Source organism: Pelodiscus sinensis, chromosome 7 (assembly GCF_052426305.1).
Source record: "Pelodiscus sinensis isolate ZL-2025 chromosome 7, ASM5242630v1, whole genome shotgun sequence".
In the NCBI taxonomy this organism is placed as follows: domain Eukaryota; kingdom Metazoa; phylum Chordata; order Testudines; family Trionychidae; genus Pelodiscus; species Pelodiscus sinensis.
In genome coordinates, this window is record NC_143058.1 from 73,597,288 (window position 1) to 73,610,094 (window position 12,807).

The window sequence follows — 12,807 nt, forward strand, 5'->3', positions numbered from 1 at the left end:
TCCTGAAAATAATCAGGGTAGCGGCATTGCACAAGAGGGGCTTTCTTGCGCAAGAAGGGGCAGTGTAGGTATTCCTTCTGGCGCAAGAGCCTCTTCTGCAAAAATGGTGGCTCATTAGATATGCAAATGAGGCTCAATGATATTCCACACTTAGCCTCATTTGCATATTTCTGGTACGAGATTGTGTAAGTGTAGACATAGCTTGGGCGTAATGATCAATAAAACATGGCTATGGACTACTAGAACTAACATCCTACAAAGCCTCATTGGCCTACTCCTAATCCCATTCAGAAACCCAAGCAATGTTCTGCTACAGATGAGTTGTGTTTTGTTTTGTTTTGTTTTAAAATCTTAGGGATCAGTATCTAAGGTGTCACTTGGAAACTGCAATAAAGAATTAAACTGCAGAATTAGCACAAGAAGACACTGAAGAAAATTTTTAATGAGATCCACAAGAGTAAGGGAGACATACAAATAAGTATAATAGCATCCATGCTGGTTAGGACAAAAACTACAAGGCCACCATTCCTCTTCCAACTACCTGTAAGCGCTGGGTTTAACTCATACACCTAGGCTACATCTATACTGCAGCCTTCTTCTGCAAGAGTTTAGGCAATGAAGCGTGGAGTAGAATATTGCCATGTTTCATTTGCATAATTAATTAGCAGCCTTTTTGTGCAAGAGGCTTTTGCACAGAAAGGAGGGCTAAGTCTACACTGGCATGATTTTCCAGAAATGCTTTTAACAGAAAAGTTTTCCGTTAAAAGCATTTTCAGAAAAGCGCGTCTAGATTGGCAGGATGCTTTTCTGCAAAAGCACTTTTTGTGGAAAAGCATCCGTGGCCAATCTAGACGCGCTTTTCTGCAAAAAAGCCCCGATTGCCATTTTTGCGATCAGGGCTTTTTTGTGGAAAACAAGTCTCTGCTGTCTACACTGGCCCTTTTGCGCAAAAGGACTTTTGCCCGAATGGGAGCAGCATAGTATTTCTGTAAAAGCACTGACACTATTACATGAGATTGTCAGTGCTTTTGCGGAAATTCAAGTGGCCAGTGTAGACAGCTGGCAAGATTTTCCGCAAAAGCAGATGATTTTACGGAAAAACTTGCCAGTCTAGATGCAGCTGAGCTGTGTAGATGGCTCCTTTTTGTGCAAAAAAACCCCTCTTGTGTAAGAACCATTCTTCCTGAAAAAATGAGGAAGAATGGCTCTTGCTCAAGAGGGTTTTTTGCGCAAAAAGAAGTCCGTCTACACAGCTCCTTTTTGTCCAAGAGGACTTTGTGCAAAAACAGCTGCTAATTAATTATGTAAATGAAGTGTGGCAATATTCTACTCCATGCTTCATTTGCATAAGCTTTTGCGGAAGAAGGCTGCAGTAGAGGCATAGCCAAAGTGTGGTTCACTGTTCCATGCAGTGGCACCTAGACCACAGCAACAGATAAGAACAAGAGACCTGTACAGCATAGGCTGAGAGCCTGCTGGCTTTTAGCTCAGAGAGTAAAGGCTCCTATTCTAAGCTTCAAAGGTTCCAGGTTTAATTCTGTCTGGCGGTGGTGATGTTGGAAGGCAGCCTGTACACAAAATAAATGTAAGAAGGGTAATGTTTTTTCTATACCAGAAGTAATAAAACCCGCAAGTAAAGTATGGACCCTATCCCTAAAATAAGACTATTGAAGAATAATGGTATATTTGGATTAAAAAGATATGAGGTCAATCTTAAAAACACATGCAGAGCACCAAATCCTCAAAGAATAAGCATAGTTACATTGACTTGAATGGAGCTATATCAGTTTGCACATCTGAAGGTCTGGTCCTAAATCTCCAACTAGATTGGTGAAGAGGTGGATACAATTAGGTTGTTAATTTACATTAATGGTTGATATGCAAAACTGATTGGTTGACTCTTCCTTTCATTACTGCCATTGCTTGTTAGAGGATGTTGTGAAGGCCAAGACTATAACAGGGTTCAAAAAGGAATTTGCTGAATTCATGAAGAATAGGTCCATCAATGGCTATTAGCCAGGATGGTGATGGGGTGGATCACTTGATGATTACCTGTTTGGTTCATTGTTTCTGGGGCACCTGGCATTGACCACTGTCAGGAGGCAGTAGTCTAGATGGATCTTTAGTCTGACCAAGTATGGCTATTCTTATTTTCTTATGTAAGGTTCACACAGAGGACATGTCTATACTGGGGAGTTATTTTGAAATATCTCCACTTATTTCGAAATAACACGGTGAACATCTACACTGTCAAGCCTATTTCAAAATAACTCCTGCTTGTGATGAGGAATATCTTATTTCAAAATAGTTATTTCGGGAGTTATGAAAAAATAACTTGGTAGTGTAGACATTCACAAGAGAATTACATTTATGAGGGAAACTATTATAGACTATTGTCATCTTCACTCTTCTTTGCTATTCAGTCTTTCTATGTGGTAAAAATGAATGAAAAATGTAGAATAATATAATTGTTTTAGAAATAGAAATAAAGAAATTAGATATTTAAATATGGAAGTGAAAATAGTAAGTCTTTCCTTTTTATTTTCCTTCTTTTTTTTAATGAGGGCAGTATATAATTACATACTTCATCTTCAACATTTTGAATTATTTCAACCAGAGAGATCAAATTATGATTAATTACGCTGAATAGCCCTGTGCTGTAAATACCTCTTATTTACAAGAGCTAACTACCATATAGAAGTTTTAAAAAAAGCTGAAGCAAAATGTAGACATTTGGGAATAAAACACCCATATCAGTATCTTTTTATGAACTATGCTCTAAAAATACTTTCCATGCCAATGTTCTAAAATGAATGTAGAATTTCATGTTGAAGATGATAAATTAGTCATGAAATTCCAATTGTAGAAGTTAAAAGTACATTTTGCAGCCTAAGAACTGGATATACAGTTTTAGATTTTTTTCTCCTTTTAAGTATCCACATTTAAAGTAGTGGTCCAGCAAACACTAAAAACATTTATTTTTCAAAAAACCATTTAATATAATACCTAGCTCTTGGCTCTCTTTACTCATAGTTCTCAAAGAACTTTACAAAGAAGATCAATATCATTATTTCCATTTATTTTCTGAGGTTCTTTTTCCATTATTACTGATTACCAAGGACCAGGTTTAAAACCATAAGCATTCCCCTTAGCTTCAATCAGGTAGGAGAGGATGGACTTTTTTGAAAACATCAGTACTTCCCCCATATTAATCTCTTAAAATAAAGTTTTATTAGATCATTGAAGTGGGGTGAGGGATGGTAAAAGGAAAGCTTCCTAATAGTTTTAGCTCTTACCTCTCAGATATGGAGATATTTGGAGAAATGTGGTGACATGGATTTGTCCTGACATCCAGCTGTAGTAATTCATGGGGTATAATAATCTAATGCAGATTTTGGCCTACTGTATGTTTCTGGAGTTCTCACAGAACTTTAACACCATAATATTGTTCACAGAAACTATTTCATGGGGTTGAGCCTTTAATGTATTTACACAAAACTGCCATTGTCTTCAATAGATGTTCCATGTGCAGAACACACACTAGAATGGGATAGCTGTCATTGGGATTGAGAACTGCAGAGCATGAAAAGGGTATATATAGTTCTTACACCTCAATCTGTCTAAATTCAGCCAGTGAGTTAGAATGTATACACCAAACTAATACAAGGGGGAAGAGGATGAAATTGAATAAAAATAGGACGTCACCCAAACATGCAAGTAAAGAGATAAGAATGGGCATCATAAATCAAGCCTTCACAGAGAAGTTTTAATTTTCTGTTTTATCTTGGATTTAGGTAGATTCCCTTGGATCTTGAGAGACTCTATTCTAGCCTTTTATTGCTAAAATTTCTCTCTTGGTATAGCTATAGCAGCAGCAGTAGTGGGGTGTTAGTATATATTATCCACCAGTATTTAATTGCTGTGCTAGTAAACTCTACTCAGGAAAGATCTCAATAACACAGCTGTAAAAATGCTGACATTTATTTGAATTAGCATTCTTACAGTGGCTACCACTAGTGAAACTTCATGAATGGTGATACATTCTTGGAAAATCGGTATCATTTAGACAAGACCTCCTTAGCTTTTCTTTTCAACTATTCCTAACAATGTCGTCTTCTCCAAACATTAAAGTAACGAGATTTCAAATTAAATATATTGAATATATTAAATCCTTGCTGGCAATTTTCTTATCTCTTCATAATTCCTTCTGTCTTGTACAATTCTATCCAGGGGAGTTTAAATTGTTTTGGGGATTTTAAGTTCTGATTGCACTTACATGATTACATTCTGTCCTTAGGATGCCTTATGCGAAGGTTTAGGGAACATGGGCTTAATGGACATCTGTAAGAACAATTAGCTATGAATATTTTGTATGCATCTAATATATAAGTGGCTTCCAACTGCCTAAAACATACTCACAGGCTATGTCTACACTGGTGCGATCTTACGCCAGAAATATGCAAATGTGCTAAACGTGGAATATTGCCGAGCCTCAATTGCATAGCTGATGAGCCGCCATTTTTTGCAGAAGAGGCTCTTGCGCAAGAAGGAGCATCTACACTGCCCCTTCTCGCGCAAGAAAAACTCTTGCACAATGCCATTACGCTGATTATTTTCAGGAATAACGGCATTGCACAAGAGGGTTTTTCTTGCGCAAGAAGGAGCAGTGTAGATGCTCCTTCTTGCGCAAGAGCCTCTTCTGCAAAAATGGTGGCTGATTAGATATGCAAAGGAGGCACGGCAATATTCCATGCTTAGCTTCATTTGCATATTTCTGGCGCAAGATCGCACCAGTGTAGACAAAGCTATACTGTTTTAGAAGACCTGGCCAGAGTCTGGCTTGCCTTAGTATTGGCTCCCAAAGCCAGGTGACATGGAGTTCCCTTCTGTTTGTACTCCTGTGCAGGAGCTCTCCAGAATCCTTATGGAATGAATAGTCCTGACCCTTTCTTGTGCCTGTTGGGATGCTGAGTGCCTGAAAAGGGGTAGGATAACTCCACCCCCACACCACTGTGTAATGTAACTATGCGGGGCAAGGAAAGGGAAGTACGCTATGCTCTTTTTCAAGATGTTCTATGGGGAAACTGGTATGCACTGTCTGAACTCCCAGAAGGAATTCTGGCTGGGCAAAAATCTTTCCTGGGGAAACAATGTCTCTTGTACATATGCTCTAATGTACTTGTCAGTGCTTAGGGCAGCATGTGGTTTGTGGTGAATTTGTCTGTCTAAATCTGTGGGCATTACCAAAACATCCATGAGATGACAGTGTTTACAGTCTAGATACAGCTGAGATGCCATGGCTCTCAGTTAATAGACAAATTCTATGCCCTTAACATATCCACAGAACTCCCTCTGATGTCAGCTGTATTCCTGGATACAGTCTACTCTGCTATGGAGTCTTCAGAAGATCTGGGGATTGCTGGTTTAAGGAGACTGAGACTTTAACCAGTAACTTTCCTCTTGGAGGAGAGCTTTTACTCCTTTTACTTTGAAGAAGGTGCTTGATGGCATTCTTCCCTGGGCTAGACAAAGGGTTGGGCTTGAGTAACTAGAGAGGTCAACGTGTTGACAACTCCACAATTAACCGATAAACCTGGGCTTATCAGATAATCTTGTTGACTACATGTACTTCCTCCATATCAGAGGCAGCAAGGTCCGGGGGAGAGGGGGGGAGGGCAGGAGCTGGTGCCCATGAAGAGCTGGCTTAAAAGCTGGCTCCCCATGAACACCAGATCTGCCTCCCACTGCTCCTGCTAGAGAGGCAGCAGCACGGCAGGTGAGAGGGTCAGGTGGGAACTGATGTGCGCGGAGAGCCGGCTTTCAAGCAGGCTCCCCACGTGTGCCATCTCTGTGCACCTCTGCCTCTCCTTGCTGCCTCCTACAGAGGCAGTGGGAGGTGGCAGGCAGGAACCAGTGCTGGGGAGAGCTGGCTTAAAAGCCAGTTTCCCCTGCACCAGCTCCATGAAGCTGCTGTCGCCTCCCCACCCTGTGTTGCTGCTTCTAAAAGGGTCAGTGGGAGGCTGCTCCATGGCAGCAGCCCCTGTCAACAGAGCAGTGTGTGTATGTCCAAACTCCCTGTGGACAGATGCTGCTCTGGAATCCCACAGAGCAGCCTGACCATGGTGGGCCCAGGCTCACCATGGATAGAGGCTGTTCCACAGCAGCAACCCCATCCACAGGGAGGGAGGGTTTCTGAGCTCCCAGCAGACAGAGGCTATTCTGGCATCCCATGAAATACACAGAGGCTGCTCTGTGGCAACACCCCCTGCCTGTGGAGAATCCGAGCTCCCAATGGACAGGGACTGCTGCCGTGGCTCTCGTCTGCCACCCTGCGCTGTTGTGCCTCAGAGGCAGGAGGCTCCATGGGACTGGGATTGGAGCACACTGGATTCCAGACCTGTCTCTGGGGGCTGTCAAATAGTCATGTAACTGCTAAAATTCCATGTGATTACATGACTGTTCAATTACACACTAACCTCCCTAGTGAGGTCTACAGGATAGTGCCACACTTTAAACAGCTCAAACACATTAAAAAAAAATAAGAACGGCTATACTGGGTCAGACCAAAGGTCTATCTAGCCCAGTATCCTGTCTGCCAACAGTGGCCAATACCAGATCCCCCAAAGGAAGGGAACACAACAGTTAATCATCACATGATCCCTCTCCTGCCATCCATTTCCAGACAAACAGAGGTAGGGACATCATTCCTACCCATCCTGGTTAATAACCATTGATGGAGCTAACCTCCATGAATCTATCTAGCTCTTTTTCAAACCCTGTTAAAGTCCTAGTCTTCACAACATCATCTGGCAAGGAGTTCCACAGGTTGACTGTGCTCTGAGTGAAGAAAAACTTCCTTTTGTTTTAAACCAGCTGCTTATTTTATTTGGTGACCCCTAGTTCTTATATTGTGGGAATAAGCAAATAACTTTTCCTTATTCACCTTCTCCACACCAATCATGGTTTTATAGACCTCTATCATATTCCCCCTTAGGCTATGTCTGCACTACAGGGTTTTATCAGAAAAAAGGTATGCAATTTGCATACCTTTTTCTGATTGTTTTTCGGAAGAGGCTTTTCCAAAATTTGGGCCATGTACACTGGGCAGCCTTTGTCACAGTGGGTCTGAGCTCCTGGAGGAGAGAGGCTGATCCACATCCCATGGAGCAATCTCTGTTTGCGGTGAGCCTGTTTGCAGAGTAAGTGTTCCCAGTTCAGTCAGTGCTGAGACTCTGCTCAGGGACAGAGGGTACATCCTAGCTGGAACCAGATTGTTCTCCCAACATACCATGTTTTCACAACATATCAGTCTGTAGTCCACACCTGGTAGTTCCCAGGGCTGTTCTTGAACTACACAGGACCTTGGGCTGAATAGAGATAGGCTTCAAGTTCTGCCCTTTCTGTCAACAGCTGAAATAAACCAGAGGTAATCAAACTTCTGCTCTGGATTATTCCCTGTATTTTTCTTTATTATAGTTCATAGGCTGAACCTGGATCAACTCCTTCCCCCATTACTCAGCTTGACCCTACAGTGAGTATGACTGCCATGATTGGCTTGTACTTGGGATAAATAAAGGCATGTCTACACTAGGAAACTTTGAAATAACTAAAATCAAAACAAGGCCCAAAATAACAAGCCTGACTTTCCTGCCAGGTTGGGGGTCAGAGGCTGAATGGCTGGCCAGGGCATTTGAGCAGCCAGACACCAGTGCCATACAGAGAGCACATAAAGGGGCTGTGCTTATCAAAAAGACCTTGAGGGAGAGTTTCATACACAGTCAGCTGAGAGACTCTCCCCCGTGCCTCTCCACGAGGGGCCCCTGCACACAGAGCCTTTTCAACCCTACTCCACCCTTCTCTTGCTTTCCCTTTCTTCCTCCCCAGAAGAGCAAATAAAGAAGCCTTCTTTGTTGGAAAAAAACACACCAAGACTGCTTATGGGGGGGGAGATACACAATAGGGGAGGGACTAGGGAAAGAACCTGGAACGGGGGAGGAGGACTCAGGGACGGAGCTGGGACTGGTGTCTGCCTCGGGTTACTCGGGAGGCTTCAGCTGCCAGAGAGGCCCCACTGCTACATATTCTGGGGCCCTGGTGGCCACTAGGGGGGCTAAGAGGGGAAGCCAAGAGGGTGGGTGAGGAGGTGGCTGGTGGCTCACTCCATTCATGAGGCCATATCCTCCATTACCGAGGTGAGGGAGGAGCACATGGCCTCATGCAGGTATACCAGCTGGTCCCAGGTGACCTTCCACTGCTCCTGGTCAGCAGACTGTTCCTGGCACTCCTCTTTCAGCCTCCAGATGAAGGCCTGCATGCAGGCCATCTGCTCCCTCATTAAGTCCTGCCAGGTTCTCTTCCTCCTCTGGATCCCATGGAGTAGGGTAGATGGCGTAGGAGGTGGTGGACGCAGCAAGGTCACAGTTATCCCAGCTGTGAAGAAAAATTAAAAGGGCAGTCATCTCAGGAGACACAGTGTACGAAGCTTAGCCCTACTCTCTGAGCCCACACCAAAGATGTCATTCGGATGATGGTGATGCGCTTTGATCAAGGCCATATGTTGCCTAGACAGTGTGCAATTTCCTGCAGAGGCACAACCCCCAGCCTGGGGACAAGTAGGCACAGGAAGGTGAAGGCCAGGCCAGGAACCTGTGGGACAAGGGGCAGGGAGGGGCGGGAGATGGGCAGCTCACCTTCCTTCTGTATCCTACACACATCAGGTCCAGCAGTGGCAGTGTTCCATAGAGAGAGAACTTCTATTTCTGCCCACTGGAAGGGGTGTGTATGTGGTGAGAGGCATGTGTGAGCGGCAGATGCCACTTACTGGAGAGAGTGCTACTGGGTTCCCCTCCTTTTCTTCCCTCTGGCAGGTTCCCATGCACAGGATCAGTCTGTGCTTGTCCAGGAGCATATGTTACCTGAATGTGGGCACGACCCTGTGCCATGTGTGGCCCTGCTGTGCACTTCCATGATCCCAGACACTCTTTAATGGTGGCTTGTCAGGGGAAGGTGTTCCACCACAGAGGCCAGAGTAAGGCAGGCCTCTCCAGAAACCTTGTAAGAAGAACCAATGGGTTACTGTGTGAGAGTGTCATGGAGCTGAGTGCGCTGGACTGACACTTCATGGGCCCCCCTAAGCACAGGCTGTTGTGCAACCCCCAAGCTACATAGGCCAAGCAAGGAGCATGAAGCCCCTCACTGCCCGCCACCTGCCCCCATGTGTGTATAGGGAAAGTTTTAGAACTCAACTAAAATGCCTTCCCTGGTATCATCCGAGGCCTGGGACACAGCCTGGGAGAAGGGGACTGGCTCCAGGGTGAGGAACAGATCCTAGATGGTGGGCATGGTCACCTCACTGGTCTCCTCCTTCTCCTTCTGCTCCTTGTCCACAAGTCTACCCTCCTGGAGGCTTATGCCTGGCATGTCTTGGTTGGACTCAGTGATGATGGGAAGGGGAAGATAATTGGCTCCCCTTCCAGGATGGCATCCTGCTGTTCTTGGTAGTAGAGGCACAGGTGCCTAAAGCATCCACTCAGCTCCCTGGCCTCATTGGAGGCCTGCTGGAGCTCTTTAACTTTCATCTGGACCTGATCAAAGGTCTGGGTGTGGCTTTTGTCAGCCAGACTGACAGCCATCCAGCCATAGACAATCTGCTTTCTGGTGAGGAGATCCTGAAGGTTGGTCTCCTCTCCCCAGATCTCAATGAGGTCCAGGATCTCCACACCAGTCCAGGCCCAAGCAATACTGTATCTCTGGCCAGTGGTAGCCAACGGTGGTACAGGAGTGGTGACAGCTATGGGAGGCTCTGAGGGGCTATTGGGGTCTCCCATGGTTCCCTCCAATGCTGCTGTGTGGTACAGGGATTGCTGAATTGGTCTCCTGCATCCTGGAGTTTTAAGCTCTGTGGCAAATGGGGAGAAGTAGCAGGTGTGGCCAGAGCAGCCACAGGTGCATCTTAGAGAGACGTGGAGGTCAATAATTTCAAATTAGCAGTACCACATGCTATTTAAAAAAACCCAATTTTGAAATAAGTGTTATTCCCTGAGGAAAGCAGGATTACCGATTACAAAGTAAGGAGCCCATTATTTTGAAATAAACAGGCTTGGTAGTGTGGATGCTCCACTTACTTTGTTGAAATAAGGAGAGTGTGGGTTATTTTGAAATAACTCCCTTGTATAGACCAGGCTAAGTTGGCTAGTTTAATGCAAGAATCTGTCCACTGCCAGAATGTCTTGCCGATGGGCCGCTAGAGGGAGCGGTTGTTGCTGAAACACATCACAGCTGTGCAGCTCCTTTTCTAACTGGCTGGACCAAAGCAGGACGGCTACTCTCCTTCACCTAGGTCATAAATGCCCCCGTGCCCGGCTATGATCTCTTATCAGGACAGACCAGGAAAGGCAGCTGCACTTGATTAGTTTCAAATGTAGCCTAGAAGGACAAGGCAGAGACCGAGGCTCCCACAGTAATTTCTTCCACTTCATCTGGAGAAGTGGGTTGTGCCTAGGAAAGCTCATGATTCCAGCTACATGGTTTTGTTGGTCTCTAAAGTGCTGCAGGACTATTTGTTTAAGTTCTTCCACCGAGTGTAAGGTGAAAAAACTCTCACTGGCTTGGTTTGGACTCAAAGCACTATTCGCATAAATGAATTAGATTGGCACCAGGAGCCCACTCTGTGCAACCCTTCTGTGATTCTTATGAATGACTTGGGCAGCATGGATTGAATTGCACCATGTGCATTATTGCCTCGATCTGTGATCCAGGTGAATTGTTTGAAAACAGGGACATGCACATCAATATCACGAAAGAGTATGAGCATCCCCCTTCCTTTGCCTCGTACAAAGGAGAACTGCTATATGCGATTGTTTACAGTGGCAGGGGGAAACACAACTGACTCAGACCTCCCCTTTCAGTCTTCAACCTGACAGCGGGGTACCACATTAGCCTGGGGGAAAGTCGGTCCAGTAGTATCTGCATCCTTTTTCGTACTCAGTGTGTGATAGTTTTAAAGTAATGAACTGCCTCCCTGTTTGTTTCCTACCTTTCACCTACCCTGATCCTCCCCCTCCCCAGTGAACAGAACACCCCCCACAAACTCATCTGGATGTGCGCGGTGCTGAGATTGCTAGCTGCATGCTTGGAACCTTTTCTCATGTCTCCTGTTTCTTTGCATTTTCCCATAGCAGCATATCTTCAGCTTCCCATGGCCACATTTCAAAGCATCCCAGAAGCAGAAGTTATATATTTAAGCATTTACACGTTGAAGGCCGATTCTAATACAAGTTAAGTGCCGCGTTGCCAGAAAGGATGTGCTTATACGGTTGGCAGGGGCACGAACTGATCCCCTCTCTCTTCTCTTTCCTCTTTCATTTGACGTAGCTACACTCCAACACTTCCCTCGGGTGCTTGGGGTGACTGGTACAGCACAAATGCGCGCTCTGCCTTAAAAGCAAAATGCAGGACAACGTAGCCCTTTAAAGACATTGTCCTGCGTTTTGCTTCAGCTCCCCCAGCCTAGCACGGCTACATTTCTATCCTTAAAAGCAAGGCTGCGCTCAGTGGGCTTCTGGGGGGCAGAGCCCACTCGCCCTCTTCTTCCTCCCCTGCTTCAGTCGCACCTTTTACCCGTCCCTGGTCACACGTGAAAACTTCCCGCGGGGCGGGTGGGAAGGGCTAATAGAGGGGCCCGTCCCGTTCGACTCCCCCCCGAGCCCACATCCTAGCCAGCCCCGTGGCCACACCCCCTGCCTTTACTATTGGGCGCCCCCAGCCCCCTCGGAAAAGCTGCTCCGGCGCTAAGTGGGCCGGCTCCCTGTCTGTCAGGCCGGCCTGTCAAAACAAGCCCGGCTCTCCCACAAGAGAGCAGAACAGAGGCGCTTCCTCTCGCTCGCTTGCTCCGAGCCCTCTGCTCCTGCCCGGCCCGCGCCCCTGGCTCTCTGCCTGCCCCGAGGGGCGCACGCCCGGCCTCTCCCTGCCGCTGGGAAGCCCCCTCCTGCTGCAAGGCGGCTCGCCCCGTGCGGCGGCGGCTGCTCCGCCGGGCTGACAATGACTCCTCCGCAGAAAGTTGCCGCCGCCGCGCAGTAGCGAGCGCGCCGCGCTCCCCACCCTGGTGCCGGTGCAGCGAGCGCAGGAGCCGCGCCGCGTCGGGAGGGCGATGGCAGGACGCGCGGGCAGCAAGGAGCCGCCGCCGGCGGGGCGCGCCCTTCCCGAGGCTCCTCGCAAGGGCGAGGAGGAAGCGGAGATGGGGCCAGAGCCCGTCACCTTGGAAATCCCTGCGGTGGCTCCGGGCAGGAGGCTGGAGCGCAGGAGCGGACTGGCTATGGCAGGAGCCGCCGAGCGCTTTCCCGGCAGCCTGGGGACCGCGGCCGGGGCAGCAGCGGACCCCGAAGCCTGTCTCTTGGAAGCTGCCAAGGCGACCCCCCGCAGGAGCAGCATTATCAAGGTAGGGCGCCCCAGCCTCCGCGACACGCGTGGGCCCGGGTCGCGCGTGGGCTCCTTGGGGTAGGGCGCTTAGGGGCACAAGGGAGCGTTCTCTTCTCAAGTGCATGTCCCTCCTTGGAAAGGCTGGTGCCCGCAGAGGCTGCCTCGCTCGTGTGGAGCACAGCAAGTATCCCGCTGCAGCCACTTCCCCTTTCCCCCAGCTAATGGGCTAGGCATATGTTTGCCCAGTTCGTAACGAGACCCTGGCCAGGGATCATCGCTATATGAAGGTGGAGCTGGAGGAAACTGCGGGGAAGATGCAGCTTTTTATTGCTCCTTTTCTCCGTCGTGGTATGGGTACCGCGCCGATGGTTTGCAAGATCACTTGGTGGT

The 12,807-nt window shown here is 47.2% G+C and overlaps 1 protein-coding gene across 5 annotated transcripts in view; it reads left to right on the forward strand.

The window, feature by feature from the left end:
* Positions 1-11,820: 11,820 nt before the first annotated feature.
* Positions 11,821-12,807, forward strand: part of PLCL1 (phospholipase C like 1 (inactive)) — a 319,441-nt gene continuing 318,454 nt past the window's right edge. For 2 of the 5 annotated variants that reach the window (XR_331663.5, XR_012905400.2), the window contains exon 1: positions 11,821-12,436. Coding sequence is in view for 2 of the 5 variants with exons in the window: in XM_075934258.2 (XP_075790373.2) it covers positions 12,149-12,436 (288 nt within the window). In the remaining 3 variants the exon portion in view is untranslated. The remainder of the gene's footprint in view (positions 12,437-12,807) is intronic. The other 3 variants (XM_075934258.2, XM_006117924.5, XM_075934260.2) reach the window with 3 other exon arrangements.